At 33.5% G+C, this 26,554-nt stretch overlaps 2 protein-coding genes and 1 pseudogene across 6 annotated transcripts in view; 2 read left to right on the top strand and 1 right to left on the bottom strand.

The window, feature by feature from the left end:
- The window catches only part of Pfas (phosphoribosylformylglycinamidine synthase), a 241,992-nt gene that overhangs the window by 190,248 nt on the left and 25,190 nt on the right, over positions 1 to 26,554 (top strand). Inside the window, exon 1 of one of the 2 annotated variants that reach the window (XM_011070956.2) lies at positions 18,201 to 18,808. The exons of the other annotated variant lie outside the window; for it this stretch is intronic. The gene's annotated coding sequence lies outside the window, so the exon portion shown is untranslated. Of the gene's footprint in view, positions 1 to 18,200; positions 18,809 to 26,554 lie in introns of those variants that run through there. 2 annotated transcript variants of the gene reach the window in all.
- LOC105155061 (spermatogenesis-defective protein 39 homolog) lies at positions 13,053 to 15,563 on the bottom strand. 4 transcript variants are annotated; one of them, XM_011070952.2, is made up of 9 exons: positions 15,294 to 15,552; positions 15,090 to 15,234; positions 14,496 to 14,695; positions 14,255 to 14,391; positions 14,075 to 14,102; positions 13,867 to 14,011; positions 13,549 to 13,799; positions 13,305 to 13,481; positions 13,053 to 13,205 (listed from the first exon to the last, which is right to left on the bottom strand). In XM_011070952.2, exons 1-9 carry the CDS (start codon positions 15,372 to 15,374, stop codon positions 13,080 to 13,082), a joined length of 1,290 nt encoding a protein of 429 aa, XP_011069254.1. In that variant the 5' UTR covers positions 15,375 to 15,552; the 3' UTR covers positions 13,053 to 13,079. The 4 variants fall into 4 exon arrangements, with proteins under 4 accessions (XP_011069254.1, XP_011069253.1, XP_011069256.1 ...); XM_011070951.2 differs by having other exon boundaries at positions 14,496 to 14,701; positions 15,294 to 15,542; XM_011070954.2 differs by having other exon boundaries at positions 14,496 to 14,701; positions 15,303 to 15,540.
- On the top strand, positions 20,772 to 21,665 carry LOC147906546 (histone-lysine N-methyltransferase SETMAR pseudogene; annotated as a pseudogene).

Consider the following 26,554-nt stretch of genomic DNA (forward strand, 5'->3'; position numbering starts at 1 on the left):
GTCAAGAGCATTTCCCTTCCTCCACAAAATGTCCTATATATGAGCATCAACGTCAAGTTTATCAGTGCGCAGCCCTTAAGAATATTTCTTATGTCGATGCGCGCACTAGGTTGGGAATTTCCTTTGCTTCACCTCCTTTTCCATTCTCTTCGCCTCCCTACTCCTCCCTCTCTCCTTCTCAGTTTCCGTTTCTTCTCCACTCCCCCCATCCACCTACATCTTCTCCTCCCAATACTTCTTCTCATCCCCACTCTTATGCTGACGTCAATCCTTTTGATCTCCTTCCCTGCCAGAATTTGGTCTTCCCTCACAGTATGATGCTAGATCATTGTATAGTGAGAAGGCTCGTTCGCCTCCCTTGCTTCCTCTTATTATTATAACTCTCATTCGCAGGATAAGCAGCCTCCTCTTCGAGTCTTCCTCTTCTCACGGAGATAGCGGGGCGGGTAGGGAATTACGTGGAGCGTATAGTACCTGTCTTATTGCCTCCAATGGAAGATGGGGATTATCAAAGGCAAAATCTTCTTCCGGGAGACCGGAAGACCGGCATAGCCTCAGGCCTTTCCTTCATTCTCTTATTTAAAAAATTTCCACCTCCTCCCAAAAATTTCCCTCTTCCCCATCTCCTTTTCCCTCTCCTCTCTCTGCTCCTCCCCCCCCCCCATGTCTTCTCTTCATCAGATCATATTTCCTCTCAAATGAATCTTGTAAACCTTATTGGCACTTTAATTAGTTTTCTTCAAAAGATTATCGTAAGTAATCCAATAATCGCGAATAACAATCAACTTGGGAATGAGCTCCGCCTTATGCAAGAATCATTGGAAGTTCTTAACAACGACCCCAAATTTAGAGAAATTCTACTGTATTTCCAATAATTTTTTACTCAAGTATCAACAACTTTTTATAGAAAAATAACAAGAAACAAAAATTGTTTATTTTTTTCTAATAGAGCTTTGAAAATTTTTTCAGAATTTTTTAGTACCGCATTTTCTCATGTTGGTAAAAAGTTGCCAATATAAGAAAATGCAATATTAAAGAATCGATAAAAAATTCTGAAAAAAATTTTAAGAGCTCTATAAAAAAAAATAAACAAAAATTTGAATATTACGATTTAACTTAAAAGTACAATAATAATAAAAGAAATAGAAGGACTTGAGGGAATAGGCAATGTTCAAGGTGCGTTAGTTATTCAAGAAAATCTCTCGATATATAAATTAGGTTTATTGAAAAAACCACAGAACAAACAAAAATCGTTGGACTATATAATAATCTCGTACGTTTCGGTTAGTCTTCTAACCTTCTTCAGCGATAATAGACGCTTGTATGTATGAAATCGTATATCTGTACACACATGAGCGCATATAATACATACATATGCACATATAAAGATAATATATGCATATATGTGAAAGTAGACGCCTACTACTGTTACTATTGCTACTGCTACTACTCACTATCGCTACCACTACCACTACCACTACTACCATTTCCACTACTGTTACTACTACTAATATTACTGCTGTTAGCACCACCACCTATTATTACTATTATTTGCTACTACCACTACTACTATCATTACTACTGCAAATGACCATCATCTTTGTCATTGTTGCTACTGCTGATACTACACATACTATTTCACATACACATGAGCACACACGCACACACGCGTGCTCACATAGATACATACATACGTGCGCGCTCGCACATATATGTAGACTGAATTATAAAATCATATGCGTCATATATAAAAACGATATAATGCTCGGCGAAGATTTGAATATGTTTAAACGAATAAAAAAAAATGAGATATATGGTAGTGAGTTGTCACCCAGATAACAAACACACGTTATTTTGACGTCAAATTTTAGTCATTTACTGATCATGGATGATGTCAATAAATGACGTCTTAATGACGGCCGAATGTCGCAGACTATTGACGTCATGTTAAGATGTTTTCAACATATTATATAGAGTCTCAGCACAGATAGCAAACTGATGGCGTTTGTCATTTTGACGTTAAAATGACGACGAATAATCAGCATTGCTAACTATATGGGCCTCAACTCAACACAATGATGGCCATATCTAAATCGATATATGAATCGGTATATGAAGTCGTAATTATGGGTCAGTGTACAATCCCAACATATTGTGCGTTGATCTACGACTATAATTGGCATTTTACGATCTATCATTATATTGAAGCCTATAGCTAGCAATGCTGATATTATTAATTGTCATTTTAACGTAAAAATGGCAAATGCCATCGGTTTGCTACCTGTGATTATATGACATATTATTAATATAGAATATGATATATTATTAATTAAGACAAATATAGTGAATAATAATTTACAGCTGAAATTTATTGAAGAATTTTATAACAGTTACATATATAAATTGCATGTGTGTGCCCTAGTAGAAATTTCCTCATCAGTGCCACGAACGCCACGATACTTTGCCATTGCTTTGCCACCTCATAAAAAATCTGACATGGTCCATAAAAGATCTAATTTTGTGCCTGATATGAATCTGGTATGGAAATAGCTTAGCATTCGCAGTAAAATTTATTAAATAGTCTAACGTAGTCCATGTCAGACTCAGAACATTCGCGTCTCATATGGACCGCAGCGCTTATTCACATCGCAGTATTTCGTGGCTGTGACGGATTTTCTAACCTGAATAGTCGTAAACTTTAACAATTAATATCTCAAGCTCGCAGGGCAAAGTAACGCTTTTTTCAGATTCCTTCGTTTTATGCAAAATCACATCAAGCCTAATATCATTGATTTTTGAGATGGCAGTAGCGAAACTATATTATTATTCTTTTTTCTTGTCAAACCTTCATTTTTAATTAACGAAAAATTAATAAAATTAGGCTTACTCGATGTGTTTTTTATAAAACGAAGAATCGGACAGAAAAAAGCGTCACACTGCTCCGTAAACCTGAGATATTAATCTTACGACTATTCAGATTAGAAAATCTGTCACAGCTTGAGTGTTGATAAGTATCGTGTCGCAGTCGAGGACAACCGCTTCTCGAAGAAGAACGGCAACAATGCGGTAGACTAAGGAACGGCATGCAATAGACTGAGGAAGGAAAACACTAGAACACAAACACAAATAGCATAGTCAAACATGACCATACTTACGTTCAAAAATAAAACATTTATATCGCAATACTCAGATCACAGCGAGACGAAACACGTCCGCCATGATCGAATCATGGTAGAAAGAGTATAAAGTAAAGTACTCCCGTGGATGCGCAGTAGGAGAGTGAATTTAGGTAATATTTGATTGGCTGTTCTAGTTTAATCAGCGTTATTATACGCAGGAAAGTGCATATTGAAGAATATTTATTTAATTGATTATTTTAAATATTGTTATCGCCATTGTGCGCAATGTTTCACTTTACATTCTTTCCACCATGGATCGAATGATCTCTCGAGATTGAGGACAATATCTTTGTCATTATCATTTTCTAACTAAGTTAATAAATACTAGTGTATTATTTCCAAAATTTCTTCAAATATTAATAATATTAAACAGAGGCATAAGTTGTAAATACCTTATGTATTTATTAAAATTATAAATGATTGGCACAGAAATTATTATTACAAGTGATATTTTGATTTGCATCAGTATAAATCAATGAGAAATCGAAGCGTAAAATCAAAATTATGTATTATATTTGCTAACTGAAAATTAAGCAGGACCAAAATACGATGTCATAATGACGTGACGGAAACATCGATTGGTTAATTTTTGGTCACTTGACGTTATTCGTACCATGACCAGAATTTGACGTCAAAGTGACCAGTCTGCATCTGGGCAGTAAGATATATAATTCCAATCAAAAAGAGAAGAAATGAAGAATATAAAAGGAGTATAATAAATGCTTCAAATTCTGGAACTGAAAGTCATAGGATTCATTGATCCAATCGTTTAAGAATACAAGGATCCTGAAACTTCAGTAATCTAAAGAACTGATAGCATTTGATAATTAAAAAAACTAGAAATTCATGGACCTAATATGTTCGCGAATTTCAAAACATAACTGATATTTATACACTTATACATACAATTCAGAAGTTTTTAAGAATTATAGAGTTCAAGAAACTCAAAACACAAAACTCTAAAACATCTATATTTTTAAATATTTGAATCCAAGGATCCAAGTATGTATTCATACATTCTTCATTTTAGACATGCAACGATGCATTAGTTATATGCATTAATTATATTATATCTTAATTATTACTAATTAATAATCTACAATAATCTTAACAATTGATAACTGATAATTGATAATTGATAAAAGCAATTTAATTAATGATTATAATGAATTAAATTTAAGTATATAATAGCTGAATGATCCGAGGAAAGAAAAATAGTGTTGAGTGAGTAATCGTATGAATGAGAGAAGAAGAAATACAAAAAAAAGAAAGATGGAACACAACAATTATAATTAAATAACTGAAAAATAAAAACTGGGCAGAAGTTACATGTTTGCCATTTATTTCATTGTGTATTTTTGTTCCTAGAAAATATAACAACGTATCCCATTCTCTTCATGATATAGTTTTGAAATAAAATATAATTAAATTAAGTTCACGGTACTATATCACGTTTTAATAACATTGTATTCTCTTTTATAATTGTATCATATATTAATTTTTAAATATGTATATAGGAAGATTCAGAAACGTTTGTCCTTAAAATGTATATCCACTTAATTCTAAGACGATTTTTCTTTTACCAAAAACAGATGACATACACTGTACATACATTCGATAATGCTTAATACCGATATAATCTCTCATAACCTATTGACTGCTTGTCGAACTGTCTCCATGTTGAATAACATATAGTGTGTGTATAATGCGCTTTTCTTTCTTCCAATAATTTCGGTAAAAGTCCCCCGATTAAGGGACCCAGTTCCAATGACTTTGATCTTAATATATGTTGTCAAAGTCATGATCCTGAGTGACTTCCAACAGTTTTAACGTTTCGCTTGTTAAAAAGTTATTAACAGTCAAAATTAGTACTTATTTCCCTATTTTATATGAAGAGTCAGATAACTTTAGACAGGAAGAGAGATATGAGGTGGACGAATTCAAGGAATACAACTTTTCACGCAAAACGACTTCCACTCCACTTCTCCCTTGCCAAGAGGCGCACGACTTTGCACGTGAAGTGACTTAAAGAAATGGGGTGGAACTCTCTTCACATAAAAAGTCGGTCTAACTCACTTTGTGTAGAAAGTCGTGTACCCCTCGGCAGAGGGGAAGGAGTGAGGTGAAACTCATTTCCCGTAGAAAGTCGCGCTCCCTTTGGTAAAAAGAGAGACGAGATAAAATTCGCTTCGCGTGGAAAATCGAAAGCCTTTTGGTATGGGGGAAATGGGGTAAAACTCCTTTCGCGTGGAAAGTTATTACGTAAGTAAAGGAGAGTATAGAATAGTTTTTAATATTGCAGAAATATTGCATATAGCAGAAATAAAATATTATTTTTTCAAACTTTTTTTGTTAATGACGAATAACGAGCGATAGTTAAAACCTATTGGAAATCACTCGGGATCATGACCTTGACAATATATGTCGAGGTCAAAGTCGTTGGGGCTGGGTCTCCTAGTATCGTAATAAGCTAAAAAGCCGATATTTTCAACTATCTCGAATAATTAATCAATAGTTGATTGTGTTATGTCCAAACCTTTGAAAATTTTAAATTTATGATCCTATTGGAGAGAAAAGGAGCGGAAATGGTGAGGATACTTACAAGGATAGACTCTTATCTCGTAGGTATCCGCACAGAGGCAAGTACCGCGAGTCGAACGCACTTTGTGCTCGCTTCGGAATATAGATCAACGTCCTGCAAGGACGCTATGACATCTGTTCCCTACGAGCGGTGTGATCGTCGATCCAAATTTCGAGTCAAAGAATCTAATCCTTTTAACTCGGGACTGGACCACGTGCGACTCCTGAAAAGGTAAAGCTAACGACTACGAGGTCTCAGGATTTTAAAATTTAGAGAATGAGAGAGAGATAAAAATTTAATAACATCGTTTATTATTACTAAGTATTACTAATCTAAATTTAATGCATTATAATTCAATAGAATTACAATACAATTACAAAAAATAAAGAAAAAGGTTACATATAAACAGTTTTGTTTTTGTTTTTAAGTCTATATCTCTATATCTCGTATATAGTAGCGGAGGAAGGAGGAAAAAGATTGAAGAATTCCACCGGAACTAAATATGGATAGGCGAAATTCAGAATAAATACGGGAATACGCGCGGGAACGAAAAGGTTGGTCGATAATTCCACGTCGGATTTCTTATGGTTCAAAATAATAGGACCCGATCGTGAAAATCCCCTCGGGAATAGGTTCGGTAGTCCGCGGGAATTGACTAATGAGTGACTCAAATGAGTCACTCTCTTGAATGCAGAAATAGAATCTCGGTGGTGAAGGAGGAATTTCTTCTAGGAACTCCATGGTATCTGTGGAGTTCATCGGAGAAGAAGTTCCTCTGGGGAAAAATCCAGGGGGATTGAAACAGCGAATGAATCGGATGTTAATAGAAGGATGCAGGGAAAATTCGTAAGGTTAAAGTGTCATACAGCGCGGGGAAGCAGGTTCCGGAATGGGAGAAGGTACGCAGGAAAATAAAAAGGGTGAATGGGAAGATGATCGGGAAACCTTTTTAATCCTGAATGCATTTTTAGTCATTTATAAGAATTGTATAGAGCACATCTCTATACCTTTCGATCTAAAAATAATATTAGCATTTTTTGCATCGTGAATACTGCTTCAAATTCAAAATTGTGAATAGGAAATATAGTTTTTTTAATTCAGTTGAATTTAAAAATATTATTAACCATTTCTGTACATTGTGAATACTGCTCAATTCAAAATTCTGAATATGAAATGCAGTTTTTCAACTCAATTAATAAAAAAAGTTTTTTATTTAAAAATGGACCATAAATATTATTTAAATTATTCAAAATTATAAGTAGGAAATTTTTCGTTTTAATCTAACTAAGTTCAAAAAAGTTATAACGTAAAAATAATCCAGCTTTCTTTTGTTTCTCTTTGATTAAAAATAAAATGAATGATCGATGTGAACACTTGCAAACCAAATCAAACACGACCTGAACATTAGGCCAATCACGACGCGCGACATGGCCAAACGAGATTAGATTATTCGACATTTACCCAATGTTGTCTCATAGTAATGTAAATTGTTTATATTTTACTATATCTGTTAAATGATGATATTTTTATTATATTTATATAATTTTATTGCTAGTTTAGTTGGTTGTAATTAAAGTAGAGAATGAATACATTTACCAATTGAAGAAGTGATATAACGGGTATCGTAGAAGATTTATGTAATCCAGAGGTCCCAGGTTCGAATCCCACTAAGGTTTTTTAATATTAATTTGAAATAATTAATTTCAGGTATAATTATTAGGGTAAGGTCGTTTATTATGGGATAGGTTCCCAATATGAGATAGCAGAATTTCCGCTAAACTAATAAGCGCATGTGATTGATTTTATTATGAACTTGTTACTCATAGAGCGAAACATATTTAGTAGAAAACTCATTATTAGATCATGCGTAGTAGTTATGAAAAAAGATTGTTGAAATTGGATGTTGTCGGATTTTATTGAGGTTAGTCTTCAAATCTTGTTTTATTATATAATAAATAAATATTTGTATAAATTTGTATGTAATAAAGTCTGTATACAGTGATAGAGTAAAGTTATATTAATACGAAAACACGTGATATAATGATTTATTTAATTATAAAGATTAAATTTGGAGATTATGAAATCGCAAGGTATGGAAGTCGTAATATGAGATACTCAAGGTTTTCCTAGCTATATGAGAGCATCTAAACGATTCAATATCTCAAAGCATATTATTGAACGAAATGTTAAAAATGACGATTCTATTGTTAAGATTACTCACACATCAAAAATTATATAATTATTATGTATAACATTCAAATTCTTTGTTCCTATTTGTATAATATAATAAACGCATGTATAAAAAGTTTATCTTTATTTTTTTCTTAGTTTTTTGTTATGAGATATCACCTCATACAAGAAAACTCTTGTATCTCATATTAGGAATCCATTTTTTGAATGAGCAAAATCAACACTTTCGATAAAAAATTTCACATACAACAAAGTATAGCTACTATCGATCGCTAACTTTAGATAAATCTTGAATATATTTCTCATAAAATTGACACGAAAATAGGAGTTAAGGTTGCAAATTAAATAAATTACAAGACTTTAAAAAAAGATATCTCATATTAGGCGACTTTACTAAATGTCTCAGGAATAAAATTTGTAACCATTAAATATGAATGTATTTTTTTTTCGAATATTAAACTAGTGTCAGCTCGGATCTAATCCATTTCAATCCATTCAATCCATTTTCATGGATTTAAAGTACGCATTAAAAAAATTTTAATCTGTTTTAAAAAATTTTAATCCATTCTTGTTTGCTGGGTATATAATAACCGATTTAATTAATCACTGACAATCACAAACAATTGATTATTCGGTAATTGAAAATCACACGAAGGAAGAAACACATCTGTAAGTCCGTATACAACACAATATGTGTTTACATGTGGCAAGCAGCTGACTGACTTTCGTGATTATGGGTACACTCAGCAAACGAGAATGGATTAAAATGGATTGAAATTTTTTTCTATCCGAATGCGTATTTTAAATAGCGATACTTTTTTTGGATTTAATTGGATTTAATTGGATGCAATTGGATTATATTTCCTATTCAAAATTTTGAATTGAACAGTATTCACAATGTATGTTGTGTTGCACAAAAAAAGCTAATATTATTTTTAGATTGAAAGGCATAGAGATATGCAATTTCTATAAATGAATAAAAATGCATTCAGGATTGAAAAGCATTCATTTTAACATTCGTGAATCAATGTTTCTGAAAATCTGAATCCATTTCAATTCATTTCAATCTATTCTCGTTTGCTGGGCAGTGAGTGCAATTCATGCATCACTTTAGTTAGCTGCTTGCCGCACGTAAACACATGTTGTGTTGTATACGGACTTACAAACGTGTTTCTTCCTTCGTGTGTGATTTTCAATCGCCAAGTGATCAATCATTTGTGATTAATTTATAAATTGGTTAATAAATTTTTCGTTTTATCAAGTGAGTGTAATCGAAGAGTCAATAAGTTGAAACGTAATACAATTTATAAAAGAAGAATCTCATCGTGAAAACGTGTGACTTGCTACGTACTTAAAAGGTGATTAATATTGAGTGAAGAAAGTAAATTACACCGTTATGTCGAGCATTATTATGATGAATTCTCCGATTGTTTCAAGAAACAAGAGCAAAATGGAATCATTGAACATCTACAAAGTAATAATAATTTAATAATTAAGATAATAATAAGCTTTTAAAGTATATTTGTTATGTTTTTTATGTTTTTTTTTTAAACATTCATAACTTTTTGAATGCTAAGAAACGCGATCGCGTTTCTCATAAAATTTCTCATAAGAATGTAATAAATGCTACGAGCGTGATAACGCAAATAAAATTGTTAGAGAAATTTTTATAAAAGTGAGAAATTGAACAATAGTTGCATAGTACAAGTATTATAACGCCTATTAACATACAATTAAATCTACAACAAGTATTTTAGTACATCGAATTGTAAGAAACGTTCTTAGAATTCGTACTGATATAATTGTTTGATTTGTATGTCAATAAAAGTCTTATGATGTTTATTGCACGTTAATTATTGTTAATTATTGTCTAATTTCGTTTTTTTACAACATTTCTCTAACAATTTAACCAATGTAATTAAAAAACAATCCAATACTCAAAGGTTCAATGTTCATTTTAATTTCATCATTTTAATGTATAATTTAACGAAATTAGCATATTTAAAGTATGTGAAAGACAAAAAGTAGTAGACTTGTATAGTAAAGGAGAAAAATAAAAAGAAACGTGTTTTTATAAACATGCGAATGCATTCGGTCAGTATGCGTCCCGCGCGTAAAGCACTCGCATCTGACTGTGAGCACTGCTCCTGCCCGTCTCCTCTACATTGCCCGTGATACACTATTTCTTCTTGTAATTTAAAAACTAAGTTTCAGACAAAATTTTCGCAAAGGAAAAATCTTAGAATTAAGTTAAGGATATGACACTTAACAAACATTTATTCAGAGAACATGTTATTTACGTTGCTGTTATTTTCAAGTAGGGAGCGATATGATATTGTTGTTTGTCAACTTCAGTGTTAGTCACTGTTAAGAATTTTGAGATTCATATATGAATCTCGTGATCTCTAACATATTATCTTTGTTATCCTTTGGCTCGTGTTCAGATTCCCACCCGGGTATTCTCTGAGTGTCATGTCATCCTTGTTCAATGTTCGGTAAATAACAAGAATAGAATGATACCTAGGTAGCACTCGGATGGGAATCTGAATATAGCTTTAAGGGGAGACCCTCCTTTAAATTGAGAGAGAGAGAGAGAGAGAGAGAGAGAGAGAGCACGAAGAACTGCATGGAAAGCAGTGTTGTTAGATGGGTGTCAGACGCATGCGCATCCAATGTAGCTTCAGTAACATACCGGTTACCAGTAAATAAGTTCATTAGTCGCCTATGTAATATATTTTACATATTTTACATATATAGAAATATATTATATATATTTATATATATGTATATGTATGTTAGTTAGATCTTTATTGCATTCCCTTGAGATTACAAATATATACAATAACAATTATACAATTATATACATGCACTCTTCTTCTAACCTATCTTACATTAACTTACCTATTTATGTACCTACTTCAAAGTATCTCTCTCTCTCTCTCTCTCTCTCTTTCTCTCTCTTCTCCCTCCCTCCCTCCCCCTCCCTACGCCTGGACCTCCACTTCCGCTGTAATATCTCAATATCATTCTTCCATTCTCAAAATCTACAACTCATTAATCCTCCCCGCAGAGTTTCTCTCACCCCTTCTCCCTCTTATCCCCTCCTCTCCTCTTCCCTCATAATCCCTCCCCTCATTCCTTAACTTCCTCTCTCCTCCATTTTCTTCCTTTCTTCGTCCACTTCTCTCACCCATTGCGTTTTAAATAATTTAATAACATTTCTTTTTGTTTCACAGTCACATTCATTATTATTTTTCTTTCTGTTGTTATAGGTTATAGATTATATGGATTGCTCAATCGTTCATACAATATTGCATATGCACTTGCTATACATGAAAAGTTTCACGTGAAATCTCGACGAGTGAAAAATGAAAAGTGAAAAGTGAAAAGTGAAATGTGGAAAGTTTCACGTGAAAATACAATGATTGACCCCCAGGGCACGATTCTGTAGCTGTTTTTATACGCCTATTGATAGTTGTCGATTGTTGCGCAGATGTTTTATATAGTGAAAAAGCTGCGCAACAACTGTCGATAGGCGTATAAAACAGTTATAGAATATAGGCCCAGAGCCAATCAAATTTAGAAGAAGAAATTTTTCAAGCCTGTTAATTGGCAATGGGATAGAGGAATCCGAGAATCTCTATTCTGTACTACACATTTGTCGTACGACAAAAACGCACAAATGAAATACGAGTAGCACCTTTAAAAACAAAATTCACTGCTTTGTAATATAATGAATTTAATTCATTTCTAATATAATGAATTTATGTTTTTATAACAGTGAATTTGTTTTTAAAGCAGTGTATTTATGTTTTTAAAGCAATGAATTTGTGTTTTTAAAGCAATGAATTTGTGTTTTTGAAGCAGTGAATTATGTGCAATTAAAGCAAAACGTATACATAGTGTTGTATCGAATCGGGATGACAGATATGTTAACCTCTAAAGTCTCGAACTGCGTATTTTACAATACGCAGATGATTTCTGATAGGTTGAAATTCTTATTCTCTGTTCTTTGTTCCCTATTCCTTTTATTGTGCGGGGTCCCTAATAACTCGATTCACGAGGCCCGACCACTGTGTTTCTCTATCAGATTCTTTTGTTTTGAGTGAGAACGCGTCGAATGAGTATATTTTTATTAAGATTTTAGGTGGGGGAGGGGGATATTCTAAATAATTACCCGAATATCTAAATGTTACATGTAATTTTTCAGGTTGAAATCAAATCTTTTATACAAATGATACATATCATTAAAGTTAAGTAAATAACGAAGATGGCATTTGGACATTTTTTACTTTTTAATTTGATAGAATTTAATTTGGTTAGTTAAGACTGTATTACTAGGTTTTAATTTGGTAGAATAATTTTTTCGAGGAATAATAATTTTTAACAAAGAATTAAAGCTGCCATTACTTGGATTGGCATAAAAAGACTTTCAATAAGAATATTTTTGAACAACAAATTATTACTTCTTGGATTGGAAAAAGATACGTAATGTAATTTCTTAGGTTCTATTCGATAAGTACATATGTTCTTAGTGACTGTTTTTATCTTTTTTAAAAAGGTAATATTTTATATAAATGATACATGAAATTCTGTGGAATTTAACCTTATGCCATTGAAATTACATAATCACAATGTAGCATTTCATGGACATGAAGGTATGTTTCATTTGGCGCTTGCAACACTTATGAAATCATTTCATCCTTATGGTTTATCAAAAGTTAAACAATGCTAAATCATACTTGCAAACGTTGTAAGCGCCAATTCTGGTATGAAAAATTGATAGGGAACGATTGCGAGAATGATAGGATCTCTATCCATTTGTATCATTTTCTAATGTTTATATCATTTTCTACCATTAATTTCGCGAGCATTACGATTGCTCGGATATGAATCTTATCGTATTTATTGGATTCTATAGAATTTGTGTAAGATTCTTGCAAGATTTAATTTAAAGTAGTGAATTCACGAACCAGATTCTTATACAAAACAATAGGATTTTTCTATTGTTCTCTATCAACTATTTTTATCAGGGAAGTAATCCAACACATTAGAAATGATACTTTAAATGTACAATTCCAGTATATAATAAAAAATTTAAATTTTTTATAATTATAAATGCAATATGTTTAATTTTTCCACTTAATATTTGGTAAATGCAAAGCACTCTCAGCATAAAAATAGTCTTCAGATTGAGGTTGTAATTTTGCTTTGTAATCCGTCAGTACCATACGATCTCCTTGTTGAACAAATATCTAGAAACATATACACATAAATGTAGTACTATCCTATATCATTATTCTTTTATTCATAATCTTCTTTCTTAGAAATTAGAAAAGTATTTATCTACGTACATCGATTACTATTGTATGACAAGATAGTTTTTTTGCCAATTCCAATCGTTTCTCTAGATTGTCGATAAATTTTAAATATTTTTCGAGAACGGCATGTGGAGCATTATATTTGTATAAAACTTTCAAAACATCTTCTATATACAAATGCGTTTGTAATTTTATATTACCAAGTATTCCCTAAACATAATTGATATAATTCTGATGGAATACATAAAAATTGATTTACATAAATAAAACACGCAACCTTTGTTAAGAGTAAACGATCAATGTCGTCCCATCCACCACAGGCGGCTTTAACTTGCAAAGTAACCTTCTGATATAGTCTAGGAGAAATATTATGATCTCGAGAGAGCATCATGGGTGATATCGTGACAAAATCATTCGGCGTATTACAATGATGTTTACATGCATAATATAGAGATTCCAGAATAGAAGAATTTAATGGAAGTTCCTCATCATTCTCTCTCTTTTTTTGTTTGATCGCCAATTGCCATTCTAACAATTTACGATACAAATAATATAATTTTTTCATGATAGCAAAAGAGAGATAATATAAACGTACCCAACAACTTAATATAAGATTCCAAAAACATAGTTTCTTTGCAATTAGGTAACATGGTAAACAGTGCCTTGTAACAATTGTGAAGTTTTTGCCATAATCTATTTGGATCTTTTGTGTTTTTTATAATAATATGCAGATTCTTCATCTGTAATCAACCAGCAAATAAAATTTGCAACTTAAATTGCATGACATCTGTAGTAATACTTACAGCAGCAGTTGAGGAATGATCTAACATTCTGTAAAATATCAAATATTAAGAGAAGTAAATCATTAATTGTATTAGGTATTAGTACCGCGGAAAACTTGTGTCGTTTTTTTTTAACACGTTTATGGAAAAAACGACACGAACTTTTCGCGGTATCTAATATATTATAGAAAAATTACTTACGTTAAAATATCAATTATTTCACTTGTTTGCAGCCTTATAAACAGATAATAAATATATACATTTACTGCATCCGGTCTCTCCACTAATAATCTTTGTACTAATGATCGTTTTAAAGTTTTTATAAGAAATAAAATTATCTGCAACGTTAACCGAGCATTAACAAGATTCATAATTTTTTTCTTGACAATTAATTTATTGCAAGATTATTTATTTTAGCTATATAAGTATTTTAAATTCGTACTATTAAAATAGAATTTCCATCTCCATTTGAGATAGCAGCATCTAATAAAGCAGTTTTGCTAGCGAGAGACTTGTATCGTTCTAATGAATATGATTGTCCGAGCAATATCTCTCTCAAGGTGATGTCTGGCTGCGCAACATCAATTTCAAGATATTTATGTCCTATTTTTGAATGGCTATTCTTGAATTTATTATCTGCGTCTAAAACTACAAGATGCTCAAAAATATTTTAAACTTTGTCAACAACTATTTGAAATAGGACTGAAGACAGAATAACTAACTCAGTATGAAGAATTTCCAATTTTCAATTTTTGATCAAAGCAGATTTTAAATGCTTTAATTTATATTTAGTATGAACTTATATACATTTCTGATTCTACAATCCATGCGCTGAATTGTTTTTCCAGACTTGAAATATACTCATGCACAGAATAGTAATATTACTTGTTAAATTATACAAGCAATTTTAGCTTCTAAATAATTTTTTAATGTTAATAAATATCTAATAAGAATATTTGTTAATAATCATCTCAAAAACGCAAATAACACTTTGTCATTGACATTAGAAGAATTCTAAAAAATATTCTTGACATACTGCGTGAAAGCGTCTTTTCAGATATAACTGAGAGAAGAGATTTTGTAGTTTGAAGATCATTAGTAGACTGAAGGCTATTTTCAAGATTTGATGTATTAAAAATTCCGGTCCACAGTTTCTGGGTGTCGCTCTTCAATTGATCCACCTGCAATTTGATTCTCAAATACTTGCCGCTCAGAGAATTCACAATTTACAATTCGTTACAATCATAACTTCGTTCTCAAAGCAGAACGACCGCCTCTCGCTGCTGTTCCAAAAATCATCTTCGTCTTTCACAGCGTTCATCTTAGATTTCGGAATATCTATTTAACTCCAAGCTAAATTCACTGAAAGTCCGTCACTGTCAATTCACCGCCACGAAGTAAGAGATAAGGAGACTCAACTTGATAGCACCATAGAACTTATAGTAAATATAGAAGAGAAATATGGACGTCGAGCTGTGAACAACATCTAAAGGAAATATGTTTCTATCCTGCTCAATGAGGGGTTCCACAAAAAGGAACAGAAAACATAGAATAAGAATTTCAACCTATCAGAAACTATGTATTTCACAATACATAATTTCTGATAAGTTGAAATTCTTATTTTCTGTTCTCTGTTCTTTTTATTGTACGGAACCCCTCATTGTTCTTCTTTAAGGTGCAATTTCACGCAGTGTGAAAACGCTGGCTACAATTGAGCGACTACCCCTATTTATGGTACGTTTCCTCTCTAAAGAAGCGTCGACAAAACATCAGCCGCTAAAGTCCTGCTACTTTTTCATGGAGCGACAAATTGCTAACCGCTGGATTTATAATCGTTGATATAAAATCGTTTTTTTTAATACATTTAATTCCTTAAAATTGATAATTAAGAATGAGTTTCAAAATGCGTTTAAATAGTATTTTATCAGTAACATTGCGAAATAGATTGCTGTCGATAGTAGCTAAAAAGGTTAGGAAAGTAGCTAAGAAGGTTAACTACATCCGATTCTATGGACGAAACACGTCTGCGTCGTCTGCTAACTACTTTTCGCTGTAGTTGGACCTCTCCGAACTTCAAATGGCAAAACGACGGCTTATAGCCAGCAGAGAGAAACCTGACAGAAGATATGACGGCCTAAAACCTGTAACAGCAAAATGTTGCGCACTACTGCCCTCTGACAAAGTGATGTAAACTACATAGCAACGTTCACTTTTCAAGGCTGAAGATGATAAATCGATATTTAAGGGGATGCTGGAGTGTCCTGTTTTATCATTAAATATTAAAAACACCTTTCTCGTAACTGTGTTCATGGATTGAAAAATCCTTCTCCACAATTAAAGTATCGACAACAACACAATTCGCTAGCTACATTTGAATACGAAAAACGAAAGAAATTAAAGACTTACAGTTTTGTTATCGGCTTCTGTAGTCAACACATCACAATATGTGTTGCATATAAGAGTTTCAGATCTTGCACGTTCATAAAAAGTAGCTGGCGAATTGTGGAAAACTTAAACGAACAATCCTATGCTTTTAGAAACGCGGTAAGAGTTTTAGTATAAGAGAAAGGTGTATCCGAAAATTTCGTTTGTATATTACGAGTGAAATTAACGTGAAATTAAGCAGTATTTTAGTTTCGCGATATTCCGATAGCGGCGCTGTCATGAAAAGTGCGTCGCTGAACCATAGAAATGATCTGAATTATCGATACTACTCAGGCCCATATCAATAAACGTGCCCTGATTAAAGTTTTTTCTTTTGAGAGGAAAAATAATAATAAAATAAATATGATATTAGTTATTTCAATTTTGTTGAAATAATTTCTTCTTAAACAAGAAACATACCATATTATTTACATATGAATACAAATGAAGATAATTATTTTAATTACACTGTTCTGTCTTTTACATACATTTTATTTAGTAAATTATTGATGCATATATATAAAATAACATATATATATATATATATTAGGTGTTGGAATTAATTCGTAGCGTTTTTAATGAAAGAATGTTATTTATTTCACATGAGCATTAAAAAATACATTAATGAAAGTACTTCCCATCACTTGTAAAACGCTACGAATTAATTCCAACACCTAATATATATATATATATATATATATATATAATGAGTATATCTGTACACATAAAATGAGAATTTATCAGAGAATTCATAATTTGATTAACTTTTTAAGATGTTACGTCTGATCATCTGCGTTTGATTCTCGTTAGCTTTAATTTATGTTAGTTGTATGTATATTCTGATATTGAAAATATAAAAGCATATATCACTATCTGTATATTTGACCATAAAAAAACATATCTTTTTTTATTTTTTTAACGTAGAAAAAAGAAGATCGGTACACCTTTTTGTTACACGTCCATTTTCAAAAAGACATGAAGTAGCTACACACGTACGTGAATATGAATTAGAAATATATTTTATGTTTTGTAATATGAGTACATCATAATGCACATAAAATATAATTCTATTATTCACTAATATAGTATGTCTATATTATATCTGCATGAAAAGCTAAGTATGAGCTAAGTATAATGTAACTTCTATCTCTTTTTTATGGGCCTTCTACAATAAGCCATTAGTTACAAATCAGAAGTCAGAAGCTAAAAATTGATCAATCACAGTCAATTTTTCAGATATTTCGTTATTTTAATGCGATTAAAGCAGTAGTATGCATAATTTGTGCAATTATCTTACCTATAATAATAATCTGAAGCTTGCATTTTGAAATCAACGCTTCATATTGGCTGTCGCAATAAACTTGCGATCGGCTTGCAACTAATGTAGAACCGGCTTAATATTACTTTGAATACTCAAAAATACTGAATTAAGAGTGAGATATATTTTGTTACTAAAATTCCATTGCGTTTCGGCGACATGGGACGGGTAGAGAAAATTTTTACGGAACGGAATAGCATGTTCAGCTGAGTTGGTTGAATCTAAAAATTGAAACGAATATTCAGAAATTTTTTTTATAAATTTACAGCGATGAATGAAGAAGTAGTATTATTACTAATGTTAAAATTATTGCGAAAGGCAAGAAATGTTGGCGTGCTATTCCGATATTTAAGAGTGTGCGAAAATTTTATTTTGCTTATAACGTTTTATTGTAAGCAGAAATATACAAGAAAACGAAAATTCTGGATATAGTCAATGTTTACACAAAGAATGAAGTGGCACAAGTGACAATTTAGTCCTTGAAATGCAAATCGATTGTGAGAAGTTCTTCAATTACTTTTCAGAATAACATCGGAATTATTTAAAGAATTGCTGGTATTATAGTTGGACTATGTGTATGTAAAACAAGAATATATTGTATTGAAAAATAAGAATTATTATTAATTTTCTTCTTCGAAGTTATCAAATTCTCAACCATCAACAATAGCCGAATCGATATAGCCTGCAATCGACATGATATTCCGTTAATTCTGTATTATCTCTATACCGTTCCGGCCATGATTCCGGTGGTTCCGATACAGTAGAGAAATCTCTTACGGTCACTTCTTTAGATCAAGAGGAATGGTCCAATCTCAGCAGAGAATCATAAAACGGTTGCAAAACTGTTGTGTTCTGCTGAACGCAGCCATCATAACACAGGAGCACCCGGGTAACGTTTCCGAACGCAGCCTGAAAAAGTGATACGCATGTGTACATCGGAAAACTGTATTTTGCACAAATGCAAGTGAAACTGTACAATCTCCTTTAAAAGTTCAGTTAATACAGTGAGTCAAGTGAGTGTTTTTAATTAGATTAATTATGAATATAAACTAAAAATTCAGAGTAATTATTAGAATACGAACAAGCTACTGCAAAACTTAATAAAAATTTACTCATTCGATGTGTTTTTATTCAAAACAAAAGAATCTGGCAAAAATCGTGGCGATTTGTTTCTCGAAACGAATTATTTAACATTAAAGTTGACGACTTTTTTGATTAGAAAACCTGTTGACTAGTAGATGCAGCAACACATGTACATGCTTTGTATTTGTATGCGCATGTATTTTATGTATTATTTCTTCGCCTTACTAAATGAATAAATCTACAATAAAAATACTACAACTAAAAATATTTAGATACCGGATAGAGTAATTATTGAGTTGAGTTGCCTCACAACTCTGATCTTAGACAGCACAGAATATTTATGAATATATATTTATGATAAATGTTCATAAATATTTATTACTATTTATGGTAATTGTACATTTAGTTTTGCTACTGTACTTAAAAAATCAATAAGACTTTTTCGACATGTTTTTGTATGAAACGAAAGAATCTGACAGAAATAAATATTGCTGTATCCCGCGAACCGAGACATTAAGCATTAAAGTTGACAACAATGACAACTGGATTGAGGTTAGGGTAATTAAGTTTAGTCTCCTCACCTATGATGTTGATAAAATTGGGCTTAAGATGCATCCACAATAGAAGGAATAAGTAATAACGATTCCAACCTATCAGAAACAGTGTATTCCGTTGTGTCCGGATATCTGATAGGTTAAAATCTTTATTCCTTATTCCTTCTATTGTGGCTGCACCCTTATTCGACAACATCCATCATGACATTTTTGCACGAAGTGAACGAATCTGGCAAAAAAGTGTCACTCTGCCCTATGGTCCGAGATATTAATTGTTAAAGTTGACAATTATTCATATTAGGAAATCCGTCACATCGATGGCAGAGGGATATGAGACCATGTAAGTGAGGCTAGGGGCTGATTGTTTCACCATTTGGTAAATTTTACCTGTTAGGTAAATCTAGCAATCCGCGCATGTGATTGGGTAATCATCTTGCTACTTACCCAACAAGTAAAATTTACCAAAAGATGTAACAACCAGATTTAGAATAAGTATTTTCTGCTTCCAAATTACACAAATTCTCTGCTTTAAAAATAAATTCTCTGTTTAAAAGACACATTCTCTGCTCTGAGAATAAATTCCTTACTGTAAAAACAAAAATTATAATATAATATATAGAAAATAATTTATTTTTGAAGCAGAAAATTTGTATTTTTAGAGCAGACAATTTGTTTTTAAAACAGAGAATTTGTGTAACTCTATATATCGATGTGATAGATTTCTTAATCTGAATGTCTGTTAATTTTAACAATTATCTCGGTTTGCAGAGACACTTTTTTTGTCAGATTCATTCATGTCGTGCAAAATCTTGTCGAAGAAGCCTAATTTTATTAATTTTTGAGCCGTTGTAGCTAAACTTCCGGGAAAAAAAATGTTTCATATATTGGGTCATCTAAAAAGTATCCGCTGTACTTTGTCACTAGATATATGACCATCAACATATATCTAGTGACAAAAAACCGCGGATACTTTGTCACTAAATATATGATCATCAACACACATCTAGTGACAAAAAACCGCGAATACTTTTTAAATGACCCAATATAATTATATATAATTATATATTTTAAAAATGACATATTTTATATACAATTATTTATATGTAACATTTCTTCCCGGGCTGTATAATTATCTTATTTATTTCTTTGAAATATATTGAATGCATCCATATATTCATTCGGTTTTTGTTAGTAGTGCAAATTTTTTCCGAATATCTCCGGTTCTGATTGCCTAATCGGGCAATCCAAATATGTTTTGGAAAGGTGACAGTCCGCTCTTTTCATCTGTCAAATTTGGTTTCATTGGCATTAGTTTTGTTTATGCTACAGACTTGTGAACATGTCGGAGAATAAGATGCATTTTCGGCATATTTTACTTTATTACTTCAAGAAAGGCAAGCGAGCTGCGGAAGCCCACCGAAAGATATGCGGCGTATACGGAGACGATGCCTTAACAGAACGTGCCGCTCAGAAATGGTTTGCCAAATTTCGTTCCGGAGATACGAGTCTTGAAGATGGACCCCGCAGCGGTCGGCCCACCAAGGTTGATTCGAATGATATCAAGGCACTGATTGAGCAAGACCGGACGCTAAAGGTGCGAGAGATTGCGGAGACACTTAAAATAGGTTATGGAACCGTTCAAAGGCATTTGCAACAGCTTGGCTACGTGTCCCGCCTCGATGTTTGGGTGCCGCACAAGCTGACCGAGGAGAACCTGGCCAACCGCATGTCCATCTGCAATTCACTTCTGAATCGGCACGAAAGCGACCCGTTTCTTAAACGAATAGTGACTGGCGACGAAAAGTGGATCATCTACGATAATATAGTGCGCAAGAGATCATGGGGAACCGCTGGCGAGCCGCCGAATGCCACCCCGAAGGCCGGCTTGCATCCGAAGAAGATTTTGCTATCCATATGGTGGGATCATCGTGGTGTGCTGTTTTACGAGTTGCTTCCTCAGGGAAAAACGATCGATTCGAAGGTCTACTGCACACAGCTAACGAAATTGAATCAAGCATTGCGACAGAAACGTCCAGAACTGGTCAATCGCAAAGGTGTCATATTCCATCATGACAACGCCAGACCCCACACCGCAATCACTCAGCAAAAATTAGTGCAACTTGGCTGGGATGTTTTGTCCCACCCACCGTATTCACTAGACCTTGCGCCATCCGACTACTTGACACTTGTTCCGGTCCCTGCAAAACTCCCTCAACGGGAAATCGTTCGCTGATCAGACAGCTGTGAAAACGTACCTCGACCGGTTTTTCGCCTCTAAACCCCAGACCTTCTATGAGAGCGGAATAATGAAATTGTTGGAAAGATGGCAAGAGGTCATCAACAAAAACGGAGAATATATCATTGATTAAAATTTTAGTGTTCGGGGCAGAGCCTTACAATCTTCAGTCAACTTCAGTTTGGCGACACCGAAAGTATGCATTTCCCATAGCAAAAAGGGACTAGCAGTCCATGTGTTTGTAGAGTCAAAGAATATAAAAGCTATAGTCACTATGTTCACAAAGAAAAATGGTAAGAGAAAACGGAAAGAGAACGCGCACCACGATGAGCGAGTGCAATGCCACAGTATTCCCCTCCTGAAAGTGGCCCTAAGTCGGTCGACAGTGGCTGCGTTCGAACACAGATTTAGTTGGTGTTGGGAAAGAAGATAAAGTTGGCAGTATTGGAAATTACCAATGCTGCGTTTTGTTTTTCCCGCTCGGAGACCAAAGTAATGATGCATAAAAAATATATTGATTTCAAAGAAGAAAGTTATTTGAAATATTACAGGAGATACGTAAGTAGTCATGACTAAACGCATTGGTAATTTCCAATACTGCCAACTTTATCTTCTTTCCTAATACCAACCAAATCTATTTTCGAACACAGCCAGCGATGTTAACACGTTTACTGTTGACTTCGATAGCGAAGATCTTATCTGAGATATGCTCTAAAAACTTGATATAGTCCAGTATATGGTTGATTCAATGGACGCCTGGTGCCTTTGAGGAATACGTGTGAGCAGTAGGTCCTTGTGAAAAAATAGCTTAGGCTTAAGGTGAAGTCCCATGAAGTCAGTGTACGGTGTACCGGCGTAAAAGAACTAGGCCAATCACAGGCTTTATGTCCGTTTTCGTTTCGCCAGTATAAATTCACGCTGGTTTTTCGCGCTCCAGCGTTACATTATACATACACACACACACACGTACATGCACACGCGCGCGCGCACAAATTAAATATCGCAAGCAGATTTCAAGGCGAATGCGAGCAGAAATTGGCTTACAAATAAGAAATTGTTTCTGTGTACATGATGAAACAATCTGCAACAGTTTTTCAAATGTTTCTGGTGTTATTCAAAAATAATTGAAAAATAATTGAAAATTTTTCTGTCTTCGAAAATCATTTCTTGCACCAGATTATTATTAGCCCATTGTATTACTCGTTTTTTAATAGTAAAAATTGATCTAATCCAAAATTTTCGAGCATTGCATCTAATTACAGAATCTCTTTTCTTCTCTTTAGTTCTTATTAATTCATATGTTATATATTGGGTAACAAAAGTTTGTAATTAAATTTTATGAGGCCGATGAAATGGCGTAACCCGTATGCGGCCTGGGGAAGTCGCGAATGGCCGCGTACTTTTGCCAGGGTTGCCTTACAATCTTTGCTGTTAATTACGAAACCGAGGAATTCCAACTCGTGTTTACTGAACTAGGATTTCTCAGTATTAAGACGCAAGTGAAATTTCTTTAAACGTTGCAAAACTATGCGTAAGTGCTTTTCGTGTTCCTTCGGAGACGCTGACGCTATAAGTATGGCGTCAATAAAAAATGCAAATACAAATTCTAAATCACCGAGCGCACGAAAGATATATCGCTGAAACGTTTAACATGCATTTCTAAGATTGTTGATTATATAATTGTATTCGAATAACCCGAAGAGTGTGATCTCCGCCATCTTAAGTATGTCTTCTTGCGTGACGGAAATCTGGTTGTAAGCTTGATGGAGATCGAGTTTGGAGAATACTGTTTTTCCACGCAGATTGGAAGAGCAGTCATGCAGATGCAGTACAGAGAATTTTTCTGGTATCGTAATCACGTTTAGCTGCTGATAGTCGCCGCAGATCCTCCAAGACCGCGCTAATGGATTATACGGCATTGACGAATCCTGCTGCAAACGAATTGTTCCGGGCATAAGTATCTTTGAGATCCGGTAAGAGACCATAGAACGGGATTAGGTCAGCCCCTATTATTGCATACGGAACAGATGCTATGCAGAAGTTTCACGTGAGTGGACGTATGCCGAGATGAAGAATATGAAACGCTTCCCCATATGTATTAATGTGTCCTTTGCTGGGTGCAATTTAAAACTGTTCGGTATTTTATTTAAGCTACAAGGAAACAACGAGATTTCCGCGCCAGTATCTATGAGAAATACTTTCCCTGTTACATAATCGCGTATGCGGAGACGAACAGAGATGTTTCGATCTGCCGCACTCGTCTCCGCGGTGGCAGATGCCTCTATTCTCTCGTATTTGCCATCGCATTTGCCGCCATGATGACCTTAGATTTTGGGCAAGAATACGGTATTTTTCGGTGCCTTTACACACGTGCGCTTGATCCCCAAAAATTCTATGCGGCTAATACACGTTAGAGCGTTTACTTTTCGAGCGCTTGCGTTTATTGTCCGATCCCTTTTGTCTTCGACCTGCTTGATCGCTTGACTTCCGCCGCGAGAGTTGCTAGATTCGCAGCAAGGCGATTAATTTTGGATTCACGATCGGATGACTTCGATTCTTTAAGCGACGTAGCAGCACATTATGCTCACAAGAGATTTTTGTTATTTTGTTTGCTATTTGTCTAGCTTATTTAACTCGGTGCACTTTGAGGATGCTTCTAACATATGGTGACATATGATTTTGTTGAAATGTTCCAAAGTGTTTCTTGCTTACTGAGATCCGTAAATGAATTCTTAGCACTTTTTCCAGTACATTAGCTGCAGAAAAAAAACAGCTTTGCAACTGTTGTAAAATTCTTTATTATGATTGGTCTTGCCCTTAGTTTCTAACTGGATTTAAGGCCAGTATCCACAGCACGTTCTTAATCTCAAAACTATGTCTCAAGTAATGTCTTAAGATGCCAATACGACTCTCTCTGATTGATTTATTATCTCAAATACTCGCTTAAGGCTATGTCAAATCTTAAGTAACGTCCATGAATTTTGTCCTAAACGTATAAACCAATCTTAAGAATTTTACAACAATTGCAAAAGTGCTTTTTCTGCTGAACGTACTCACTGACTATATTTACACGGCACCCTTAATCGTGTTTAACAACATCCGTAGTTATGAAACTGGTCAATCAGTGATTCTGTTTTAACTTGAGAGTATTAATGCATCTGATGCATTCATGCAGCAGTGATGCACTTTGAGTCCGGGCACGCCGCGTTCGGCTCGACTCGGCTCAGTGCGACAGCGTGATACGTCCGTCCTTCTTGCGTTCGGCAGCATCGAGCGCAAACGAAACAGCAACTAAAAGTTTTGCTCGCGTTCGACGCGCCGAAAGCTGTCCTAGCGCACGAGAAGAACGAACATATTTGTTGTTGCGCTCATTCGCACTGAGTGAGCCGAGTCGAGCCGAAGGCGGCTAATGCCCGAGCCTAAATGTGCTTCAAAAGACCTGTTCTTTTTAGCTGAACTTACACGTTCATCTTTTCTCATTTTCTTTTCAACGTAGAAAGAAAAGGAAGAAAGATGGACCATGCAAGAACTTTAGTTAAAAAGAATAGATGTCATGCATCAGTCTATGTCAGTGCTAGGATTTATTTGCACATTTCGGCCGATTTTCAGCTTGGCCGATCGACATTTAGGCTGCGCAAGAGTTAATGAAGAGGCAGGAACCAAACCAAATAGAACAAAAACGTTAAAAAACTGTTGAAAAAACGTCAGTAATAGTTACAAGTAAACGTTTTTAATACGTTATAAGTGTAGGAAACATTAGAAATAATGATTAATTAAACGTTTATGAAACCAGTATTCAAAATATTATAAAACGTTACTTTTTACTATAACAGAACACTTTAAAACATTTAACCAACAAATTTACCAACAAATTTATTTGTTACTAACAAATTTATCTAATGTTTTTGTAACATCTATATATGTCTTGCACACATTTTTCGTACGACAAAAACGCACAAATAAAATAGAGGCCCTAGAGTACTTTAAGTAAGAGCTAGTACGGACAGAATGCGAATGAGGCAAAACCAAAAATGTGTTTAAGCAATAATCTGCTACACAGTCAGGCATTGTAACTTGACAAATTCATGTCTTCGTTTCATTAAAATGATATATTATATAATTCAATCATCGATCCTTCATTACTTATTCTTTTCATTTATTTATATATTTTTACCTTAAAAAACAACGATTTTAAATTTGTACAACATGGTTATTTAATTAGTTCTTATATAAAAAACGTTTTTAAAATAACCTTAAATGGTTCTAAAACAAAAATAACCATTCCTAAACATTTTATAAACATTATTGTTCTACTTGGGAAACTAAAAATCGGCAAGTAAATCCCAATGGTCTATGCGCTTCATGCATAATTCGAAACGAATATATACGTGATAATGTGTGTCTTAAATGGGAAATCCTTCTAAGGACTCTAAAGAAGAAGAAGAACGAATATTATGAAGAAGTCGAAGCAAATAACTTAAAATCTTGAAAGTTGTTTATTTTATATTATTTTATAATTTTCATCTTTATATTATTTCATCTTAATTAATTACAAATAAGTTTTAAATTTGTAAATCAATCTTCAAAATTTGACGTTATATTATTATGTTGGATATCTTTAATTAATAATTAAAAAATGTAATAAAATAATATTATATACACTACTCAACAAAAAATAGGAAATACTTTCGAACTCAAAATTGTGCAACATTCAGAACACCGTAACTCGGTGAAAAATCATCGACAAAAAATAAAAAAAGCATTTGAAAGCTTGAAATCTCTGCTTTTGAAGTCGGTAATTGGTATTTCAATCTGACTAATCTTTTACGGGCACAAATGGATATCCGTTGAATCTAAAAATTTTGTACAAATTTTATAAAGGTCTA

The sequence above is a fragment of the Acromyrmex echinatior genome, unplaced genomic scaffold, assembly GCF_024713525.1.
Source record: "Acromyrmex echinatior isolate Ae372 unplaced genomic scaffold, ASM2471352v2 Scaffold21, whole genome shotgun sequence".
Taxonomy (NCBI): Eukaryota; Metazoa; Arthropoda; class Insecta; order Hymenoptera; family Formicidae; genus Acromyrmex; species Acromyrmex echinatior.

What these genes read in the sequence shown, in the direction of transcription:
- LOC105155061 (XM_011070951.2), bottom strand. Translation starts at nt 15,374, where the DNA reads ATGAACGCTGTGAAAGACGAAGATGATTTTTGGAACAGCAGCGAGAGG. An exon ending in ATCTTATATTAAGTTGTTGG is followed by an intron (nt 13,800 to 13,866) that starts GTACGTTTATAT and finishes GTAAATTGTTAG; the next exon opens with AATGGCAATTGGCGATCAAA. An exon ending in GTCATACAATAGTAATCGAT is followed by an intron (nt 13,206 to 13,304) that starts GTACGTAGATAA and finishes ATATGTTTCTAG; the next exon opens with ATATTTGTTCAACAAGGAGA.